This window comes from Bactrocera dorsalis, chromosome 1 (assembly GCF_023373825.1).
Source record: "Bactrocera dorsalis isolate Fly_Bdor chromosome 1, ASM2337382v1, whole genome shotgun sequence".
Lineage (NCBI taxonomy): Eukaryota > Metazoa > Arthropoda > Insecta > Diptera > Tephritidae > Bactrocera > Bactrocera dorsalis.
The window spans coordinates 10,899,358-10,921,363 of record NC_064303.1 but is presented as its reverse complement, the minus strand read 5'-3'; the positions used below and the strand labels follow the sequence as shown (position 1 = coordinate 10,921,363).

The following is a 22,006-nucleotide window of genomic DNA, read 5'->3' as shown; positions in this document are numbered from 1 at the left end:
TCAAAATTTAGTTTTCTTGTTTGTTTTCTTGTTTGTACATATCCATATGTATGTATGTTAATGGAATTTGTTTTTATTAATATAAATTATTAAAACTAATGAATTAAACTAATGAAACAATGTTGTTAATAATTATATCTGGTTGTGTTATTCTGTAGCTGAAGATTTCGTGACTCAGACCGAGCAGCTTAGCATGTGCCTGACACAGGCTATGCAGGGGTTACTTTTAAGTGCGGTGATGTGTGCTTCTGTTTAGATATTCTGTTTACATATGACTTGTGTATACACATATTGTTAGCAGTCGTTATATTGTGTAATAATAGACGGATAATGTAACAGGAGTAGGTTAATGTGTAATGTCATTGTGCAGTGTATATATGCATATTGTTAGTAGTAATGTAGTGTATAGTGTAATAATGTGTTAAAGTGTAGATATATATCTTGCCCTTATCCTTTCACCTTCTCGTGTATACTGCAAAGAGTCACCGGAATTAACTACATGGTCAGAGTCTTCTTCAACCTCGTTGTCCACCGCGTGCATGGTAATACCAGCTTTCGTAATTATATTATGCAGTATAACACAACTGCTTATTATTAATGCGGACGTTTCATGGGAATAATGTAGAACCCGGTGCTTCAGCAAACATCTGAAACGCGATTTTAAAACTCCGAACGCTCTTTCAACACAATTTCTGGCAGTACAATGTAGCTTATTATACTTTCGCTCTTGAGAAGTACTAGGATTTCCGACCGGTGTTAAGAGCCAAGGTTCTAAAGGGTAACCTTGGTCACCAATCAGCCACGACTCCCTTCGGTGCCCTACAGAGTCATTGGTGTGTTGACGAATGAGATGCTCTCGTAGGTCAGAAGTTGCCCAAATTCCAGAGTCATGTGTCGCACCCGGAAATTTAGCATTCAGAAACGTGAAGCATAAACGGTGATCACATACCTGAGAAAGTTAACTTATGTATGTCAGTTATTAAGTTTATACACAGCAAAACATACCGCTTCGACATTAATGCTGTAAAAGCCCTTCCTATTTAAATATAAGCCAAGGGGACGTTCAATATTATTTGACGCAGGAGCAATAATTGCAACATGTGTACAGTCGATTGCTCCTATGGTACTCTTTATTCCGTATTTTGTGAAAAATCTGAAATTGAACTCAGTGAATTTAGATGAATCCAATTGTTTTAATACACATGTATGTACATACCCGGTTCTGACTATATTTTCTTCCTCAGTGGAACTAGGAAATTTTATTTCTTCTCCTTTAACTTTTACTATAAGTTTGGCCACGGCCCGCATACTTCTCGAGAGTGACGACTGACTCATTGGCAAGTTGCAGTTATTACCGACACATTTTTGGTAGGAACCGTGACCAAAGAAATTTAAAGTTGCCAGGACTCTAATGGTCAAAGGCAATGAAGTCTTTTGTTGATCATGAGGCCGTAAGTCATCTATTAGACTCCGGCAAATATCACGCGGCAGTCGGAAATTTTTCATGAACTCACTTTCACTGAGGGCAAATGGATCAGTAGAATCCCTCAAACTCCTGAAATAACGCGCGCGATCTCTATTTTCTAAATTTTCCTCCTCTTCTAACAGCAACAATAATAATATGTCTTCTTCCATTTTATTTTATTTAATTTCAATCAAAATTACAATTAAAATGTGTTCACAATATTTTCACAAACAGCTGTTGAATTTGTCAAGAGCATTTGACATCTTGATAATTTATCTAGAAAAGAGCTTTTGGTTTTTGACACAGAATACCAAAGACTTGATAAATAATAAATTTTGATAAATAAGCAAGATGGTGAATTTATCAAGTGCACAGAATCGGGCTGTTAATCTCAAAACCAATTTGTCCAAGTGGTGCTCTTAAGAATAAAAATCAGGGATATGCACATGAACGGACTGACACGTACTTACTATATATGTATGTAAGCATACAATATTCAATTCGCTTTTGCAGCAAAGCATGCTGTTCTACAGGATCACACACTAAGCAAACAGACTTTCGTGAGGAAATGGATCTATTGTATAGGGTGGGCCATCTAACGTTTTAAATTTGAATTATTTGACAGTAGAAACGTCAAATACCATTCTGAAAGTGATAGATATTCAGTAAAAAGTCTAAAATTTACGAAATGGGTTGCTATTCACTATTCTACAGTTCGCAGATTGGGCAGAAGATCGTTTTACCGAAAAATCATCTTTTCGGACGAGGCTCATTCCCACCTCGATGGTTACGTTAACAAGCAGAATCGTCGCATTTGGGGCACTGAAAATCCGCACGTAATCGTCAAGAATCCAATGCACCCAGCACGAATCATTGTACGAGTATGGTGCGGATTTTCGTCTGGTGGAATCATCGGCCCATTTTTCTTCGAAAATGAAGAAGGAACCGCCGTAACCATCAATGGTGAGCGATATCGCGAACCGAACCGAACCGAATTTTTCTTCAAGCAAATTGAAGAGGAAGACTTGGAAAACATTTGGTTCCAGCAGGACGGCGCTACGTGCCATACAGCAAACGCTACACTCAATCTTTTACGCCCTATCTTTAAATTTAAAATTTTATATGACCCACCCGTTAGCTTGCAGTCATTTTGATGGTAGAAGCTGTTCCTTGCTAATTTTTGATTCTTAATATTGAAAATAATAGAAAAAATTTTCTAACATGATGGATTTTTGTGTTGTTGTCAACGAGTGTAGGAGTCAAATCAACGTCATATACATACTTGATGACAAAAATAGCTGTCAAAATACCTCAAATACTCCACAAAGCCCTTAGCACATTAGTCGCAAAGTTTTCTTTCAGATTTAGTACTATAAGTAGTGTCATTCATGTATATTTTTCGTCAGTCTCCCATATCCTCTATTTCGCTGTTTTGCCTGTATTTCTGTATTTCTACATACTCCATTATTGCATGTTATTAGCTATTAAAACTTTACAGACAAAAGTAACCATTTGAACAATGGTTAGTCTTTAAAAACAATCTTAAGTAAATAACGGTACATATATATACTCAAATATATAGATATAAATATTTATTGTTTGGTGATAAAGATAATATCGGGTAATCCACTTAGTATTTATTTCAATTCCCCCTTTCGAGTTTATGACTATAAGACATGCAAAAATCCAAAGCAAACTAAAATATTCCTCAGTACAGAACATTAAACTAACAACAACAACTAGAATGGCAACAGATTCAGTGAGTAAAATAAAAAAATGTAACAGGAATGGAACAGTCTCTCACAAAATTCTCTTCCTTTCAATGAAAACTTTATACATATATACATATTTACAAATATAAACTGTTAATGAAAAATTCGAGACAAAACAAGGGTCAAAGGAACAAAATCGACTGTTAGCTAGATTAAGGTACAAGAGAACCAAACAAAAACATTGACAATATTGCTTTTCGAGCTTTTAAAGGCGTTGTATGCATCACTTCTTTTGTCGTTTGCCCTTTACAACTTCCACATTTTTTCTTTACAATGCGACGCGTGCGAGTCCATTGACATTCAGTTCAAGTGTCAGATGAAGCTTTGCATTTGCTTTATTTGTTTTTTTTTTTGTAGCTGATGCATGTACATATGTTTAACACTTTTCTCTCTTTCAATGCAAAGTCTCCTCGCTGCAAGAACACACTTGAACTTTAACTCGCTCCTTGTCAACACTACTCTACGAAGGATACTTGTGAAGTGCGTAGCGTGGAGAAGCATTACAAAAGTATGAGAATCGAATTCAGCTTTGGCGTATGCAATTTTTCGAGCGTCCAAATTTTTGTACGTTTTACGAAACTTGTGACTAAGATTGCGCAGTGGCGACTTTTAAACAAAATTCTGATGTTATTTTTAAATATGTTTGATCAATATAATCATATTAAATGTTGTCCACATATTAGAAAAGAAAAGGAAGATATTGTTTTCAACTAGATTTTATTTTATAGTCAAGCCACATCATGTCAATCTCGTACAAAATGGTTGAACAAAGGTATCATACTTTTTACAACTCTGGTTAAACCTATATTAAAATATAGATCTCTTGTTTGGAACCCTAGTAACCAAAACCATTCTGACAAGATAAAGTCGGCTCAAAAACATTTTCATTGGTATTCTAAGTTAAATCTTCATCCATACACTTTTCGTTTAAAACTCATAAATCTACCTACACTTACTAACCGTACAGAAATGCTTGGTGTTATATTTTAAGTAAAAATTATGAATGGAACAGTGAGCAATAAATTTATCCTGTCTGAAATTAAGTTTAATATTCAGGTTCATTTTTCTAGGCAGTTTAGACCCTTACTGTTACAATTTTGTATATACAATTTTGAACTTAACGAACCATTCCGTCGAATACCTGTACAGTGTACGTTATGAAGAAAACTTCACAAAAAACCCAATGTCACTTTTAGTTCTTAAAAAAAGACAAGAAGTCGTTATCACAAATGTCAGGACTTACTCTATTGTTGTTTAAATATTGCTTGTGAAATGAGAATTTTTATGATAAAACCCACTTTGAACGGCTACTGGATTTATGAAGAAACATATACATGATAGAAATACTATTTAATGCTTAATATTGTCGGTCGATATGGCGTGAATCAGAAAAAATGTATCGATAGCTTTATAGTTTTTCAGCCACATTTTAAATTATATCTACTCAGCAGGAACATTAAATAGGTTTTATCATTGTGCACTGAACGAAATTTAGAATTACGGTTGAATTGAGTTCAGTTTCCAAAAAGAAGAAAAACACCTAAAACCAATCAACATTTACGAAACTATCCCACACAATTATCACCAATTTCTGAGTTTATTCCGTGCTATATTACGTGCTATCTGCAAATTCCACCAGAAGCATATGCCCTTTAAACAACTTCACTTCATTAGTTTCACTGATATGCCTAATTTTAACGGGGTAATTGTGTAATGGACACCTAAATAATAATTTCACTTTCCTTTTGCCCACACAATAATCAGTACATGTTGATTTTTATGTTGCTTTTGACAGCAAAATTTTCACAGCAGTCGGCAGCACTCACGAAAATTCGTATTCAACACTTGTAAAGGGTGATTTTTTAAGAGCTTGATAACTTTTTTTAAAAAAAAAACGCATAAAATTTGCAAAATCTCATCGGTTCTTTATTTGAAACGTTAGATTGGTTCATGACATTTACTTTTTGAAGATAATTTCATTTAAATGTTGACCGCGGCTGCGTCTTAGGTGGTCCATTCGGAAAGTCCAATTTTGGGCAACTTTTTCGAGCATTTCGGCCGGAATAGCCCGAATTTCTTCGGAAATGTTGTCTTCCAAAGCTGGAATAGTTGCTGGCTTATTTCTGTAGACTTTAGACTTGACGTAGCCCCACAAAAAATAGTCTAAAGGCGTTAAATCGCATGATCTTGGTGGCCAACTTACGGGTCCATTTCTTGAGATGAATTGTTGTCCGAAGTTTTCCCTCAAAATGGCCATAGAATCGCGAGCTGTGTGGCATGTAGCGCCATCTTGTTGAAACCACATGTCAACCAAGTTCAGTTCTTCCATTTTTGGCAACAAAAAGTTTGTTAGCATCGAACGATAGCGATCGCCATTCACCGTAACGTTGCGTCCAACAGCATCTTTGAAAAAATACGGTCCAATGATTCCACCAGCGTACAAACTACACCAAACAGTGCATTTTTCGGGATGCATGGGCAGTTCTTGAACGGCTTCTGGTTGCTCTTCACCCCAAATGCGGCAATTTTGCTTATTTACGTAGCCATTCAACCAGAAATGAGCCTCATCGCTGAACAAAACACGCGCGCGAAACACATTTCGAACCGAACACTGATTTTGGTAATAAAATTCAATGATTTGCAAGCGTTGCTCGTTAGTAAGTCTATTCATGATGAAATGTCAAAGCATACTGAGCATCTTTCTCTTTGACACCATGTCTGAAATCCCACGTGATCTGTCAAATACTAATGCATGAAAATCCTAACCTCAAAAAAATCACCCGTTAGTACAGTATTTCTAATACGAGTAGATGCTGCCGACTGTTGCATACCACAGCAGTCGAGGAGTCGGTTCGTCTGGCTCAAGTGCGCGTTAAAAAAATGTTTACGGGTTGTAAATGTTGCTGTTGTTGCAACAAGTGCCTTCATTTCAATCCACTCTTTTTTGTGATACTTGGTTTCAACCAAATATACTGTCTGAAAGCTTGAACGAGCAGTAAGCTGCTATTGGTAGCGCAAGCAAGCATAACAATTCGGCAAGGACGTGAGCAGAATTGAATGGGAAGGAGCACCGCAGATGGATGCCTGAGTGCTCGCATGGATGTTGAACTAACTGTGTATGTATGCACATATGTATGTAAGTAAATAGAAATATTTTTCTGTTTATTAGGCTTTCACTTTCAATTTTCTTATTTCCGTATACGTATCATAAAAATATTAAATTACAATAAACTGTAAAATAATTTGCAGAGTCAGAGCTCAATTTTTTATTTATTAATTTCGAACTGATATGATAAATGGTGAGATGTTTCTTGGCAAGCACACAAATTATTGGAATGCTGGAAGTATTCTGGCATCTATTATTATTCTTATTCCTGGCTTGATCGACAAATTATCCTATAAATTCCGATTCAAGGGTCAAATAGTCAAAGGACATTTTAAATGACTTAAAATTTCGTGAGATTTCAAATTTGAAAAGTTTTTAAATATAAAAAATTAATAAAAAAATCAGCGCCTTACAAACAGATTGCAAATTAACTTTTAATGTATGTATATAGTGATTTGAAAGTTAAAGTAATCGAGATTTAAAAGTGTGATTCTGTAAAAAATTGGCCCGTATTGGAAAAAATCACGATTTCAATTAAAAGGACAGAAATTTAAGACATTTATATAAGATTATCATATGCCAGCAAGGTTTTATTGGGGTCGTGGTAAAATATAGACTACGGGCATGACACCTCCCACTTTTTGGTGAAATTCCATATCTCGGGCCCGACTGACTGATTTTGACAAAATTTGGTATATTCCTTTTGTATTCCTAACCGCGTTGTGAAAATGAAGGAAATTTGACAATAACCATGCATACTATACAATAAATTCCACTTGATTATTTTACCTTCCAAAATAACGGGTGGGCCATCTAACGTTTTAAATTTGAATTATCTATATTTCGACATTGGAAACATCAAATACCATTCGGAAAGTAACAGATTGTCAGTAAAAAGTCTAAAATTTCCGAAATGGGTCGCTATTCACTAGAAGAAAACTGGGAAATATTGACAGATTGGGCAGATCGTCGAGAAGCCAATGCACCCAGCACCCAGCACCCAGCGGATTTTGGTCTGGTGGAATCATCGGCCCATTTTTCTTCGAAAATGAAGAAGGAACCGCCGTAACCATCAATGGTGAGCGATATCGCGAACCGAACCGAATTTTTCTTCAAGCAAAGTGAAGAGGAAGACTTGTTTCCAGCAGGACACCGCTACGTGTTATACAGCAAACGCTACACTCTTTTACTCCCTATCTTTAAATTTAAAATGTCCCACCCTATAGATATAATCTGCTCGATACTACCCCAACTTTCACATACTACATATAATGATTTTATTTTTTCTAACAAATATTATGTGTCAGTCAGTATAGGCGTTATATATAGTATGTGTATATAAAAATTGCTTAGATATCGATCCTCAGGTTGCCGTTTACACCATGAAGTGTTTCCCTGGCTTGGATTCTTGTAAGTTGCAAGAGTACACTATGTTTGGTTGCATCCGAACTTAGCCCTTTCTTACTTATTTTTATCACAATTTCAACAACAACTCTTAATCGATTATAAGTCGTCTGTAATTGATTTCACCATGAAGAAAATCAATCATTTCTCCTGACAAACGCATGCTGATTACTTATACGCCACGTGCGACATGAAAATAATAGACCACAATAGTCAAATAAACGTCTCCAGGACCTACTTATACAAAGTCAAACGACAGTAAATGAAGAAAACAGTGATAAGCGGTGTAGAGCTAGAGTGAGCCACGCAAATTGCATTGGAATATGCAGACAGAGAAAATACTTGAAAGCGAACACTTAACGGAAAATTGAAGTAGGTGGGAAATGAAGTAGCAGTCGAAGCCTTATGTATATCTATAAATATATTTTTTATATTTCAAGGCGTTTATGCTTTGTTTTTTGCGTGCCGCTGCTACATATAAAATACTACTGAGCATTTTATGTGGCACGACAGCTTGAGCTATACAAAATGTGCCTGAATGGGTTTACATACTATATATGTATGTACAATATACTCGTATATACATTTACATGCATACATGTAAACATTCTTATTTCCAGTAATTCTCACGAAGATACTAAATTTATAAAATAATAAAATATTGTATATTTGAGTATATTGTATGTTTATATATATAAGTATCACTTCTCTTTTCTCTGTTTTTAGTATCCTCTATATATGCGTATGCATATCTAAATATCTTTACAACTACTTGCAAGCAACAAAAATCGATTTGTACTTTGCTCACCTACAGATTTTATAGCTTTGTCGCTACTTTACGCAAATTGTTAATTCCTTTCGCGCTTCCTCAATTCCCTTAGACGTCAATAAAAATACCACCTTACTGTCTGCCGAATGCTATAATGGAAGCGTCGAAACCACCTGAATAAGTTAGGGAATTTATTTGTTTCCTTCCAGGCTGTCACTCCGCATTCGTCGCTTTTATCGCAAGGTTTATTACCATTTGGGCGGATTTATGTACATATCTGTTTTGGTTTTGTCAAACTTTAAATCCCATGAATATGCCCTTGAAGTATGAGAAGATGCTGTGTGTCTAATTTGGGGATTATTGCTTGGAGCCATTTGTATTGCCATTTGGATTTTGCTTTAGTTAATTTTGATAATTTGCTACTCTAAGCTATGTACGCTGATAAATGCTTTAGTTAGTGGGATTGTTTCGAACTTTTTACTGTTGCAATCAAAGAGTAATTTTGGACAAGTATTTTCATATTTTATTTATAGATGTCGTTGCAGTCGTATATCTCCAATCACATTGTTTCATACCATATAGTGTTGGAGATGTGAGTAACCAAAAAAAGTTACAACCTTTCAAAAATGAGTGAAAATAATTAAGAAGTTCGCTTTATTTTGAAATTTTTGTATAAAAAGGGAAAAATGCCTCGCAAACCACCAACGGAATTTGTTAAGTTTACGGAGACGATGCTGTATAAGTTCGTCATGAGCACCTCCCTGTCACTTGCACTCTCGACAACTGCGGATATGGTGCACCAGCACGCACGTCTCCATACCCTTACGTTCAAAATAACATACTTAGATACTTGCTCTGTTGTTAATACTACCCAATAATTCAATAGTAACGCCAGCGCGTACGTGCTTTTCTGCCAATGCCACGCTCTCTACAGATCGCTTGCAACGTTCACATTGTTGCGATTTTGCTTTTTCTCTGTATAAAACGTCTGGTCGAAGTTTGGTTACCCAGACGTTCTCGTTCTCATTTTGCTTGCCACCGCGCCAACTCAACCCCTTGCAGTGCAGCCAATTTAGCATTTAAATTCTGCAATGACTTCGCGTGCCTCCATGTCGCCTATGGCAATCGTCGTGCTTGACTTTTCAAGTCTGCTACTTGGCGCCATTATCGTCAACACACTCCGCGGCGCTCACTCTCTGTTTATGCTCATTGGCGTCACTTTCGCTTTTCTGGCTGCTGTCTGTCTTTTCGCTTTTGTGTATTTTATCACCATTACACTCTCATTGATTGAAACGATTGTAGGTGGTATTAACTTGCCACCCATTATAGTTACATACCTCTTATCTTTATTTCCATTTACATATCTTCAAACTTCTTACATTTTTTTAAATTTTCCGTTGACTATTTCGGATTTCATTCACTTTCTCTTTCTTGTCTGTTTCGCCCCCACGCTATAAGATGTCTCAACCGGTGAGCCGCAATCGTGTCACTGGCGTAGAAGTCGCAGGTTCCATTTGCGGTCCCCAACGACCGGAACTATCGATGGAATGGTGTTCAATTTCAATGCTGCGGAGTGGACCAGTTTATTCTCGGGCACCCAGATGAGGTGCACTTACGATCTGATAAACTGCTCAGCCGTTCTCTTAACTCCTGCACCAGTAACGATTTGATCTCATCGCAGAACATTGCTTTAAATGCCGCTTGACTATCGCTAAGTCTTGTTGTATATTCATTGCGATAGTTGCATTGGATGCACCGACTTGTGGCAAAGACTTCTGCCTGAAAAATGTTCGAAAAACTCTCGATATGTATGGAGAGTTTGGTGCGTGGTTCTGAAAAAAGCTGGCTTCGTTCATAATCGGGATAAGGTTGCCTTTGTTGTCTTATTTTGGTAATATTTTCTCTGTGAGAGATTAAAACCAACTCAAATGATAAGTATGCAAATAGCAAGAAAGCCTCTGAGAAACTAATCTAGGAACGTAGGATAGTGTGCAATGTAACAAAGTAGCTATTATCATGTTGAAGTTCCAGAAATAGAATTGTTCTAATTTCTAAAATAAACTTTCATTGCAAAATTATTTTTTAGCCGTACCTTAGCTTCAATATGTATTTTTTTTTCTCAGCGCAATATGTAAGACCTTCAGCATTCACTTTATAATTTGTCCTCTATCAATTTAGGTTACTAATAATTTTTCAAAACAAGAACGTCGCATGTCCCATGAAGTCTGACCTCCAGTAATAAGAAATGTTATCTGAAAATAACTATTTACATTTTTAGCGCCATTCGCTGCATATTTCTTCCAACTTCCTGTCATTGTTTTAGTTAGATTTTTATAATTTTTCTACATATTTTTATTGAACGCTCAATTTATCCTTGGCTACATTGTGGCGTCGCGTTAAAAATGTTTATGTTAATTTCATTTATAGCGTCAGCTCTAACTGCCCTTGAGCTCACTCAGAAAAGTAAAATTGTGAATTACTTCTGGCGAATTCATTTGTAAGCGCCACACCCACCAACAATATCACCAATGCAACTTTCGCTGAAGTATGTTAACTTGTTTTCAGTGCAATTTCCTGCCTCGTTTGTGTATAAGTTGGATATGTTGCATACGTCAACAACAACATTATATTTGCATGTGTACGTGTGACCTTTTTGGGTTGACGTCCTCATATTCAGGCACAAGGGTGCAGTGAGTGCGTTGCAGAGGCGAATAACGTCGTAGAACCCTGAGATATTTTGCAAACAATGCAGTACACAAAAACTAAAAGTTTGTAAAAATATGTTGCAAGTAGTTTTGTAATATGAAAGTTATTTAACGCCACTGGGTCAGTAACAAATACTTAAATCAACAAATATTTATGCAAAATATTACATTTAAGTTAGGTAAGGTTAATCTGGTAGGCCAATGAGCCATACATAGACCAGTTTTGGTCCTTTGCGATACCAATAGTCAGTTACTAGTCTATAACCAGTAGTCATCCTTTAGAATGCCTGCGCTTGACGTGAATTTTAACAGACTCTGTGGTCTCACTATCGATACCTGCTCCAATGTATCATAAGGTAGGGACCCCAGATGCTTGTAGCATATGCCTGCCTTGTCGCCTTTCTCTACACATTTCCTGCAGCGTTCACGGTCGGTCAGCCCCGTTCTGCGGGGGAAAGTCGCCACCTGACAGTGACCAGTTGGTATACCAATCATGCTCCTACTGTCTCTGTCTTTCTCTCTTCGAGTGCCAATAGAGATTTTGTGTACTGCGGAACAACCGTTTTGAAAATGATTTTTTCAGTTTTGTATCCATGTTGTTTGTTCCACGAGGTTTTGATTTTCTTTACCATGCTTCTGTACAGATCGGACATGTGTTCAACTAAAAGATTTGCTAGTATTTTTAAAACATGAAACATTAGCGTTGGAATAACCTTAAAAGTTATTATTCACTCACGTAATAATGTATTAATACTTTGTTTGTTACTCAAACACTTACCTAATCTAAAATATGGCATAAGACATCTCGGCAGCATTGAATATATTATGTCCTCACCTTAACTGTTTCTCAAACGATTTTTAACTCAAAATCGTACCTTTTAACTTTATAAAATATAATACTTCAGCTTCAGTTTTCATTTAAGTGACAATTTTTGGATGACCCCTTCCTTTTTAACTTAAGTAGTGCTGTTTGGAACACTCACACTTCTTAGATTTCCTATTGGGGTAGTTTAATATTGCTTATTCAAAATCCAAAGGCTTTAGGCCACTTATTTGAATAACCTTACAATGGGGTAACCAGCTAAGAAATTCAAGCCCAAAAACTTTCCTACCTCTTAAGGATGTTTCCCTTTCTCATTTCTACACATTTTATATATAAATTAATAAAAATATGAGCTTATATTTCGTATGGAATGGAGTTTAGCTCTATCTTGTAGTAAAATGTGGAAGCACCTGATTCTCAATTATGCACCCTACCAATGTAGGTGAGGTGGCTAAAAGCCGGTGTTTTTCCGCTCCACTTGTATATCAATTCTTTGTTGTAACAACGATTTAGTTAAACGTTTAAAACTCAAATTTCTTCAGATTACTTTAATTTCGAGTTGAGCTTATATAATAACGTTTCAGCTAATTTGAACCAACTGGTCCTATAAGTGACTTCATTATCACACTTCTTTATCTATTTTTTGTTCACCCTAATATCTCTTGTCAACTCTTAAAGAAAAAATACCACATTTGCTTTAATTTCGTTTTCATTTCGCTTCAGGTGGATCATTGATGACTGCAGTCCATGCAACCGGCTACTGTGACCGCTTGGTGGTATATGCAGAGAAGAATAATGGCATCAAGACAACGGTAAGCGTAAATTGAGTCATAAAATAGCAACAGTTTGCCGGAAACCAGAAATAAAGCGATAGAGCAACAATGAAATTGATAAAGGAACAAGTAAGGAAGGGCTAATTTCGAGTGTAACCGAACATTTTATACTCTCGCATGATAAAGTGATAATCGAGATTTCATTATCCGTCATTTACCTATCATCATTGGTTCCTAATGTATATATTATACAGAGAAGGCATCAGATGGAATTCAAAATAGCGTTATATTGGAAGAAGGCGTGGTTGTGAACCGATTTCACCCATATTTCGTACATGTCATCAAGGTGTTAAGAAAATATTATATACCGAATTTCATTGAAATCGGTTGAGTAGTTCCTGAGATATGGTTTTTGGTCCATAAGTGGGCGACGCCACGCCCATTTTCAATTTCTAAAAGAAGCCTGAGTGCAGCTTCCTTCTGCCACTTCTTCCGTAAAATTTAGTGTTTCTGACGTTTTTTGTTGTTTTAGTGATTTTCAACATAACCTTTGTATGGGTGGTGGGCGTGGTTATTATTCGATTTCTTCCATTTTTGAACTGTATAGGGAAATGCCTGAAGTAAACGGCTCTATAGAGTTTGGTTGACATAGCTATAGTAGTTTCCGAGATATGTACAAAAAACTTAGTAGGGGGCGGGGCTACGCCCACTTTTAAAAAAAAATTACGTCCAAATATGTCCCTCCCTAATGTAATCCTTTGTGCCAAATTTCACTTTAATATCTTTATTTATGGCTTAGTTATGACACTTTATAGGTTTTCGGTTTCGCCATTTTGTGGGCGTGGCAGTGGGCCGATTTTGCCCATCTCTGAACTTAACTTTCTTATGGAGCCAAGAAATACGTGTACCAAGTTTCGTCATGATATCTCAATTTTTACTCAAGTTACAGCTTGCACTGACGGACAGACGGACGGACGGACAGACAGACATCCGGATTTCAACTCTACTCGTCACCCTGATCACTTTGGTATATATAACCCTATATCTGACTCTTTTAGTTTTAGGACTTACAAACAACCGTTATGTGAACAAAACTATAATACTCTCCTTAGCAACTTTGTTGCGAGAATATAAAAATAAACCACAACTGAATAGACTTGCGTTGTAAGCATATTATTCATGCCCAGCTTGGCGCTTCTTTTCATTCACTCTACTCAGAACGTACTTGCGCGGTATTGCCACACTTCACAGTTTTTTTGCTCTTGAACTTTCCATTTCGAACTCTTTGAAGGCTATAAAAAAGTGCTTTCGACTTTCTTGTGTGCGCAGGTGGATTTGCATCCATCATTGTATTCATAATTGCTACTAAGCGTTTATTCCATCTACTCCTTCTTTTGTTTTTGTGGTTATTGTGCGGAAACTTGCTTATATTCGTGAAAATATCAACAACAATTCACAACCCATTTATATAATTTTCATTTTTCACTTGAACTTTTTTCTTTTTGTGATATCTTGTCTTCGTGTCCACCATTGCAGGTATTGTGTATGACGTGTCGAGCACACAGGATCCTTGCATGATTGTGATGTGCTCGACATGGGTGGTAGAAGAGTGGGCTGCAGTATGCTTAGTAATATTAAAGTGTGTTTACGTGTGTAAGCATTTTTGGTAGGAGAACTAACAACAAAAATACCGTTCTTTTATGGCAATTATATAGAACTAGCAAACAACTTTTACTTAGGTTTATGATACTTAGGTTTTGAAAAATATATCAGTAACAAGACACTGGCTTTGTGGAAAGAATTTAATGGTTAAGTGTCACCTGATGAGAGGATGAAAATCAACATCAGTGTTAAAACCTTGTAAAAAACCGCAATACTCTTAAATTTTGTATGGTCTAATGACACTGATTACATCCATAAACAACCCGCACGTCACTACAACTCCCTCACAGATTTTACTTGCAGTCGTTATGGAGTCATCATTTCTCGTTTGACACACATCCTGCGGTGATCGCTGGAGAGCATCTAAGTGCGTTGTCTGCACGCAATAAACTTCCAGGCCAAACGCCGTCCTTCTTGAAATACAAGCACTTAGTTACCTTGTCTCATTTGCTGTTGACTCACCTTTTTTAATTACACGTAGACATATTCTATGTAGTTCTAACCAAAGTCTATAAATTCTCTAAGGATTTCCGCACCGCTACGCTTGTTCGTCTCCATCTAAGTAGTTAGCATACGACGAGATGAACGGCAGTTAACTGTTTGGAGTGGTAGTTGTACATAAAATTCTTAGGACGATGCACGCGAAAGCATAACCAATTTCATTGTAAGCTTGTAAGTCCCATCGGGTGTTCATGAATTGAGGTGCTACAAAATATTTATATCCCCATAAACAATTGAATATGTGTCATATACATATGTGTATGTATTTACATAGTACAGCAACAAAAGTACACAAGCCAGGCGGTTTACTCTCTGTCGCATATGTCTCGGCAAATTCTTCTTCTTCTTAATTGGCGTAGACACCGCTTATGCGATTATAGCCGAGTCAACAACAGCGCGCCAGTCGTTTCTTCTTTTCGCTACGTGGCGCCAATTGGATATTCCAAGCGAGGCCAGGTCCTTCTCCACTTGGTCCTTCCACCGGAGTGGAGGTCTTCCTCTTCCTCTGCTTCCCGCGGCGGGTACTGCGTCGAATACTTTCAGAGCTGGAGTGTTTTCGTCCATCCGGACAACATGACCTAGCCAGCGTAGCCGCTGTCTTTTAATTCGCTGAACTATGTCAATGTCGTCGTATATCTCGTACAGCTCATCGTTCCATCGAATGCGGTATTCGCCGTGGCCAACGCGCAAAGGACCATAAATCTTTCGCAGAACTTTTCTCTCGAAAACTCGCAACGTCGACTCATCTGTTGTTGACATCGTCCAGGCCTCTGCACCATATAGCAGGACGGGAATTATGAGTGACTTATAGAGTTTGGTTTTTGTTTGTCGAGAGAGGACTTTGCTTCTCAATTGCCTACTTAGTCCGAAGTAGCACCTGTTGGCAAGAGTTATCCTGCGTTGGATTTCTAGGCTGACATTGTTGGTGGTGTTTACGCTGGTTCCAAGATAGACGAAATTATCTACAACTTCAAAGTTATGACTGTCAACAGTGACGTGAGTGCCAAGTCGCGAGTGCGACGACTGTTTGTTTGATGACAGGAGATATTTCGTCTTGTCCTCGTTCACTGCCAGACCCATTTCTTTTGCTTCCTTGTCCAGTCTGGAGAAAGCAGAACTAACGGCGCGGGTGTTGAGGCCTATGATATCAATATCATCGGCATACGCCAGCAGTTGTACACTCTTATAGAAGATGGTACCTTCTCTGTTGAGTTCTGCAGCTCGAACTATTTTCTCCAGAAGCAGGTTGAAAAAGTCGCACGATAGGGAATCACCTTGTCTGAAACCTCGTTTGGTATCGAACGGCTCGGAGAGGTCCTTCCCGATCCTGACGGAGCTTTTTGTGCCGCTCAACGTCAGTTTACACAGCCGTATTAGTTTTGCGGGGATACCAAATTCAGACATCGCGGCATAAAGGCAGCTCCTTTTCGTGCTGTCGAAAGCAGCTTTGAAATCGACGAATAGGTGGTGAGTGTCGATTCTCCTTTCACGGGTCTTTTCCAAGATTTGGCGCATGGTGAATATCTGGTCGGTTGTTGATTTACCAGGTCTGAAGCCACACTGATAAAGTCCAATCAGTTTGTTGACGGTGGGCTTTAATCTTTCACACAATACGCTCGATAGAACCTTGTACGCGATGTTGAGGAGGCTTATCCCACGGTAGTTGGCGCAGATTGTGGGGTCTCCTTTTTTATGGATTGGGCATAGCACACTTAGATTCCAATCGTTGGGCATGCTTTCGTCCGACCATATTTTACAAAGAAGTTGATGCATGCTCCTTATCAGTTCTTCGCCGCCGTGTTTGAATAGCTCGGCCGGCAATCCATCGGCCCCTGCCGCTTTGTTGTTTTTCAGGCGGGCAATTGCTATTCGAACTTCTTCATGATCGGGCAATGGAACGTCTGCTCCATCGTCATCGATTGGGGAATCGGGTTCGCCTTCTCCCGGTGTTGTGCTATCACTGCCATTCAGCAGGTTGGAGAAGTGTTCCCTCCATAATTTAAGTATGCTCTGGGCATCGGTAACTAGATCACCTTGGGGGGTTCTACAGGAGTATGCTCCGGTCTTGAAACCTTCTGTAAGTCGCCGCACCTTTTCGTAGAATTTTCGAGCATTACCCCTGTCGGCCAGCTTATCGAGCTGTTCGTACTCACGCATTTCGGCCTCTTTCTTCTTCTGTCTGCAAATGCGTCTCGCTTCCATCTTCAACTCTCGGTATCTATCCCATCCCGCACGTGTTGTGGTCGATCGTAACGTTGCGAGGTAGGCAGCCTGTTTTCTCTCCGCTGCGACACGGCACTCCTCGTCGTACCAGCTGTTCTTTTGCACTTTCCGAAAACCAATGGTTTCGGTTGCAGCTGTACGTAAAGAGTTTGAAATGCCGTCCCACAGTTCCCTTATACCGAATTGTTGATGAGTGCTCTCAGAGAGCAGGAGTGCAAGCCGAGTAGAAAAACGTTCGGCTGTATGTTGTGATTGCAGCTTCTCGACGTCGAACCTTCCTTGTGTTTGTTGGCGTGCGTTTTTTGCTGCACAGAGGCGGGTGCGAATCTTAGCTGCAACAAGATAGTGGTCCGAGTCGATGTTAGGACCTCGGAGCGCACGCACATCTAAAACACTGGAGACGTGTCTTCCGTCTATCACAACATGATCGATCTGGTTGGTAGTTTTTCGATCCGGAGACAGCCAGGTAGCTTGATGGATCTTCTTATGCTGGAATCTAGTACTACAGATAACCATATTTCGGGCCCCGGCGAAGTCGATCAGCCTCAACCCATTTGGGGATGTTTCCTTGTGGAGGCTGAATTTACCGACCGTAGTGCCAAAGATACCTTCTTTGCCCACCCTGGCGTTGAAGTCGCCAAGCACGATTTTTACATCGTGACGGGGGCATCTCACATAAGTGCGCTCCAAGCACTCATAAAAGGCATCTTTGGTCACATCGTCCTTCTCTTCCGTCGGGGCGTGGGCGCAAATCAGCGATATGTTGAAGAACCTCGCTTTGATGCGGATTGTGGCTAGACGTTCATTCACCGGAGTGAATGATAGTACTCGGCGACGGAGTCTCTCTCCCACCACGAATCCAACACCAAACTTGCGCTCCTTTATATGGCCACTGTAGTAAATGTCACAAGGACCTACTCGTCTCTGTCCTTGTCCCGTCCATCGCATTTCTTGGATTCTCGGCAAATTGCTGTGTGTAAAAAACACAACTCTCGCAACCTTTTTCAAACCCTTAATACGTTTGGCATGTGACGACTTAATGCTCTTTCGTTTATTTACAGAGATAGGCGTAAAAAACAAAATATTTGCATATATAATTTTGTTTTGTGAGGACATAAGTGAACCACTGGTGGAAAATTAGAGAAGGCTTTATGAATGCTGTCGCAAAAGGTTGACATCAATTATGAATTTACTTCAAAATTGGCTTCACTATAAAAAAGTTTGTATTTATACTCAATTTTTTATCAGATATTTGGAATTGCAGAACGCAATTTGGCGAGAATAATAATTTAATTCAACGTCAAACTATATGTTTCTTAGGATCTTCTGGAATAGGATTCTCTGAATAGAGAAAATCTTCAAAAAGCATTTCGCACTATCGAATAACCAAATGATTAAATGTATTAATTTGAATAAATTTCCCAACGATATGGTAACCTCCTATATTTGCTTTAGTATTTTTGCATATATTTAGGCAGAATAACTGAATATTTATATACATATGATTATGATAATAAGGCATAAAAATATGATCATCCTCTTTACACTTCTTGACATTTAATTCATCCGCTCCCACTTCAGTATGCATACGTAAATACTTTAAACTAAGCAATCTACAAGTAAACCATATGGCCATACAGTTACACACATACGAGGATCATCCAATAAGTACTTCAAAGTTGTCAAACACTGTTCTTTCTACCGGAAAAGGTACTGGCAAGCCAAAAGATGAATAAGTGTGTCAAATAGATGTACGATGCTGAATTATTCCAGAATTTTGCGAAAAAGTGCCTTTTCACCGTGGCAATCAGCCAACTTACACACCGGCCGTTACAATCACTCCAGATTTGGCTACGTATACCCTTTTTTCAAGCGTCATTAGTCAAACAAAGATTTGAAGCGAACTAGATTTTTTCGCCGAAACAGAGGCCTACTTTAAATACCTTCAAAAATCGTATTCAAACAGGTTAAAAAGTCGGAGCACCACCGAGCCAAAGGAACTGAAGAATATCCGTCACTTTTTCCAAAGAAGTCTTCTTAGCTTAAGGACTTGTCGTTCCGCTCTCGTAGATACCAAGCGTTAATCTGCTTTACAGTCAAAATTGTTATTCAAATTTATGCTTTGTTGTCAGCTTCATTTTTGTTGTCCTTTACCAGCCAACGAATTTGCATAAGGTTTTGACTTTTTTACAATGTCAAACATAATTATATACCTCCAATAGCAATTATTTACACACACATACGAAAATTCTTATGGAAATTTTAAACGTTTAAATAATTCATAATTCATAATTCCTTATAATTTTTAGTCTTTTTAGTTATGTCTCATTTGCGGTGACAACCAACGAAAACAACAACTGCTCTAAATATGCTGTATTTGCAGACTTTAATCTCCCTCTCCAACTCAACTCTTCCAGAATAACCTGCGGCCTACCCAACCATATATATATATGTATATATTTGACTGTACTTTTACCTTTTGCCCTACACATAGTGCCCGGTAACCTCTAGGCAAGGCTTGCCGATGTGTGGAGTTGAATGTAAATCGACCGATGGCAGAGACAACGCCAAATGCGACCCACTTATGAAGCCCGCATCGGTGCATCAATGCTCGACATGGGTCTCATGTGGCGGTGGCGGCGGTTAGATTATACTCGGCAACAGTGGACCTCTCGCAATGGTAAGTAGTCTTTGTAGTGAAATATAAAACTATTCAAACATGTGCAGGACATTAAGTAATTAGATGGTTAAAAATTTTACTTTTGTCTTGTTTGAATTTCATCATCCACCGATTAAGCTCTTACTTTGCGCTTTCGGCTATGGTAGTAGCATCTTAGTTGCATAAGTCATAAGTTCTATCCTGCTGAAAGTGAGTTACGTAAATCCAAGTTAGCAATTAGAAGGGCATGCGAGTACATATATATGGGAGTAAACATCTACGCTAGAAAATTAAAAACATCGATTTAAGGGGTCATATGGGTTTCCTCGGGTAAAAAACAGCCTTTTTCAACAATCTTTTTCTCACATAAAAAATTAAATACATTATCTGGTTGTTTTATTGTTACAATCACATGAAAATTTCAGTGAAAATTTCGGACATTTTCGGTTATACTACTTTGGTTATTGGTACTTTTCTGTAACACCGCAAACAAAACAATAAATTATAGCGTATGCGCCCTTTAATGATGACGAGAGTCATCGCATTTGTTTGATATCAGTGTGGTAAACAGGATAGTAAATTACTGTGGTAAACATTAAATGACCGCGTATTTGCCCAAAGGACCTGAAATGGGAGTGGGTCAGTGAGTGAACGAACGAATGAAATGACTGAGCACATTAAATGTGGCGCCATTAAGGATCTGAAGTGGTTATACTCAACGCCAAATATTTATTTAATGTTGCAGAGTTATGCTTATAGGGCACAAAATGATTGTACAGTTATTGCAATGATTTACCAAGCGTTGGTGGCCACGATTCCTGTTATGTCTCAATCATATTAGATCAAGTGCGGCCGATAAGCTTCATTACGCCACAATGAATGGGGCATTCGGTGCAGTTGATTGGACATAATAATTGAGACAAGAAATATAATTTTCTTTGCTGTTGAGTTTACCGTAGTTTTCTATTTTTTCTTTCTATAGTTTTTTCGTTTGTCGGTGTGATTCGAAAATGCAAGTCGCCGCTGACCTAGTAATCATATAAATGATCAGGAAGGGAAAAGTGCAAATAATAACAAATCAAATACACTTAATTGACAAATGAATGTGACCTAAAATACCAAGTGGATGTGTTGTTGTTTTCTCAACTTCACAGCCTGTGTCCTAGCGTCTTTTGCTTTGTTTCTTAAGGATTTGTCTCATAAAAGCTTCGCTCGCATATCCGGCGGAAGTGGTAAACAGCAACATGGAAAATACAAAACTTTACCAGAGCCATTTTATTACATTGTTATTGTTGTTGTGTGTTTTTGGCCATGGAAGTTGTCACCAACAACTAATATATTTCTTGCTGCCGGCTTCCCCGAAGGGCCTAGCTACAAAACTAAACCAACAAACCGCAAGTTCTCTCTTTACCTATTGCTCCATCATTACCCCTCTGATTTCATACCACAAATTGCAATACTACTGATTACAGTTACTTATATGTTATGCCTAAGCTTCGGCTGTTGTGAGTGGAGGAAAAATGAACAAATTTTTATATGTAAGCATTTATTACACATCGCGCTGGCTGTATGTGCCTTTGCTTTGGTGCCAACCTCACACTTCTTGGTTTTTATTATGCTTTAACAATCGGATCCTGAATTTTTTCGTCTTGTGCTTCTTCTCCTTTCTCTTTTTCATTTACTCGGTCACACTTGGCTGACTGTCTGTATAGATATTTTTTCGCTACAGTGTGCTTTTACTGGAGCCGAGGTGACGTGGTCTTCTCTAAAATACCATACAACCTCACAAATCGAACTTCCTACACCAAGGAGCATATCTTTGAGCGCATAATAAAACGAAAGTGCCGTATTGCGGACTTAATCACATTATATAATAAAAATAATTTCTTGTTTTTTTTTAGAACTTTTTTCTAGAATATTCCGACGTCACCTGAACGGTAATTTTATGAAAATCTCACGATTTGATTTTATTATAAAAACATACACTATTAGCAAAGAAAATCTGAAATTTCAGGAAAAAAATAATTTAAACTCGGCCATTGCGACGCCATTTCCGGTGACGCCTTGGAAAAAAGATGCAGGATAACTCCTTACAGGATAATCTAAAGTAAAAAATAAATGTTTTAGTTAAAACCTTAAATTGG

General features: G+C 38.1%; 2 protein-coding genes across 3 annotated transcripts in view; one reads left to right on the top strand and one right to left on the bottom strand.

Annotated features, from left to right (window-relative positions):
* Positions 1-22,006, top strand: part of LOC105222168 (protein madd-4) — a 315,454-nt gene that overhangs the window by 98,312 nt on the left and 195,136 nt on the right. The window lies entirely within an intron of this gene.
* Positions 40-1,852, bottom strand: LOC125778487 (putative nuclease HARBI1). Of its 2 annotated transcripts, XM_049456635.1 has the most exons (3): positions 1,217-1,852; positions 1,006-1,153; positions 40-949 (listed from the first exon to the last, which is right to left on the bottom strand). In XM_049456635.1, the coding sequence occupies exons 1-3, from the start codon at positions 1,633-1,635 to the stop codon at positions 422-424; spliced, it is 1,095 nt and encodes a 364-aa protein (XP_049312592.1). In that variant the 5' UTR covers positions 1,636-1,852; the 3' UTR covers positions 40-421. The 2 variants fall into 2 exon arrangements, with proteins under 2 accessions (XP_049312592.1, XP_049312591.1); XM_049456634.1 differs by having other exon boundaries at positions 1,006-1,852.

Coding starts and splice junctions, on each gene's coding strand:
- LOC125778487 (XM_049456634.1), bottom strand. CDS start 1,635: ATGGAAGAAGACATATTATTATTGTTGCTGTTAGAAGAGGAGGAAAAT. Junction 950..1,005: donor ACAGCATTAATGTCGAAGCG/GTATGTTTTGCT, acceptor TAACTTTCTCAG/GTATGTGATCACCGTTTATG.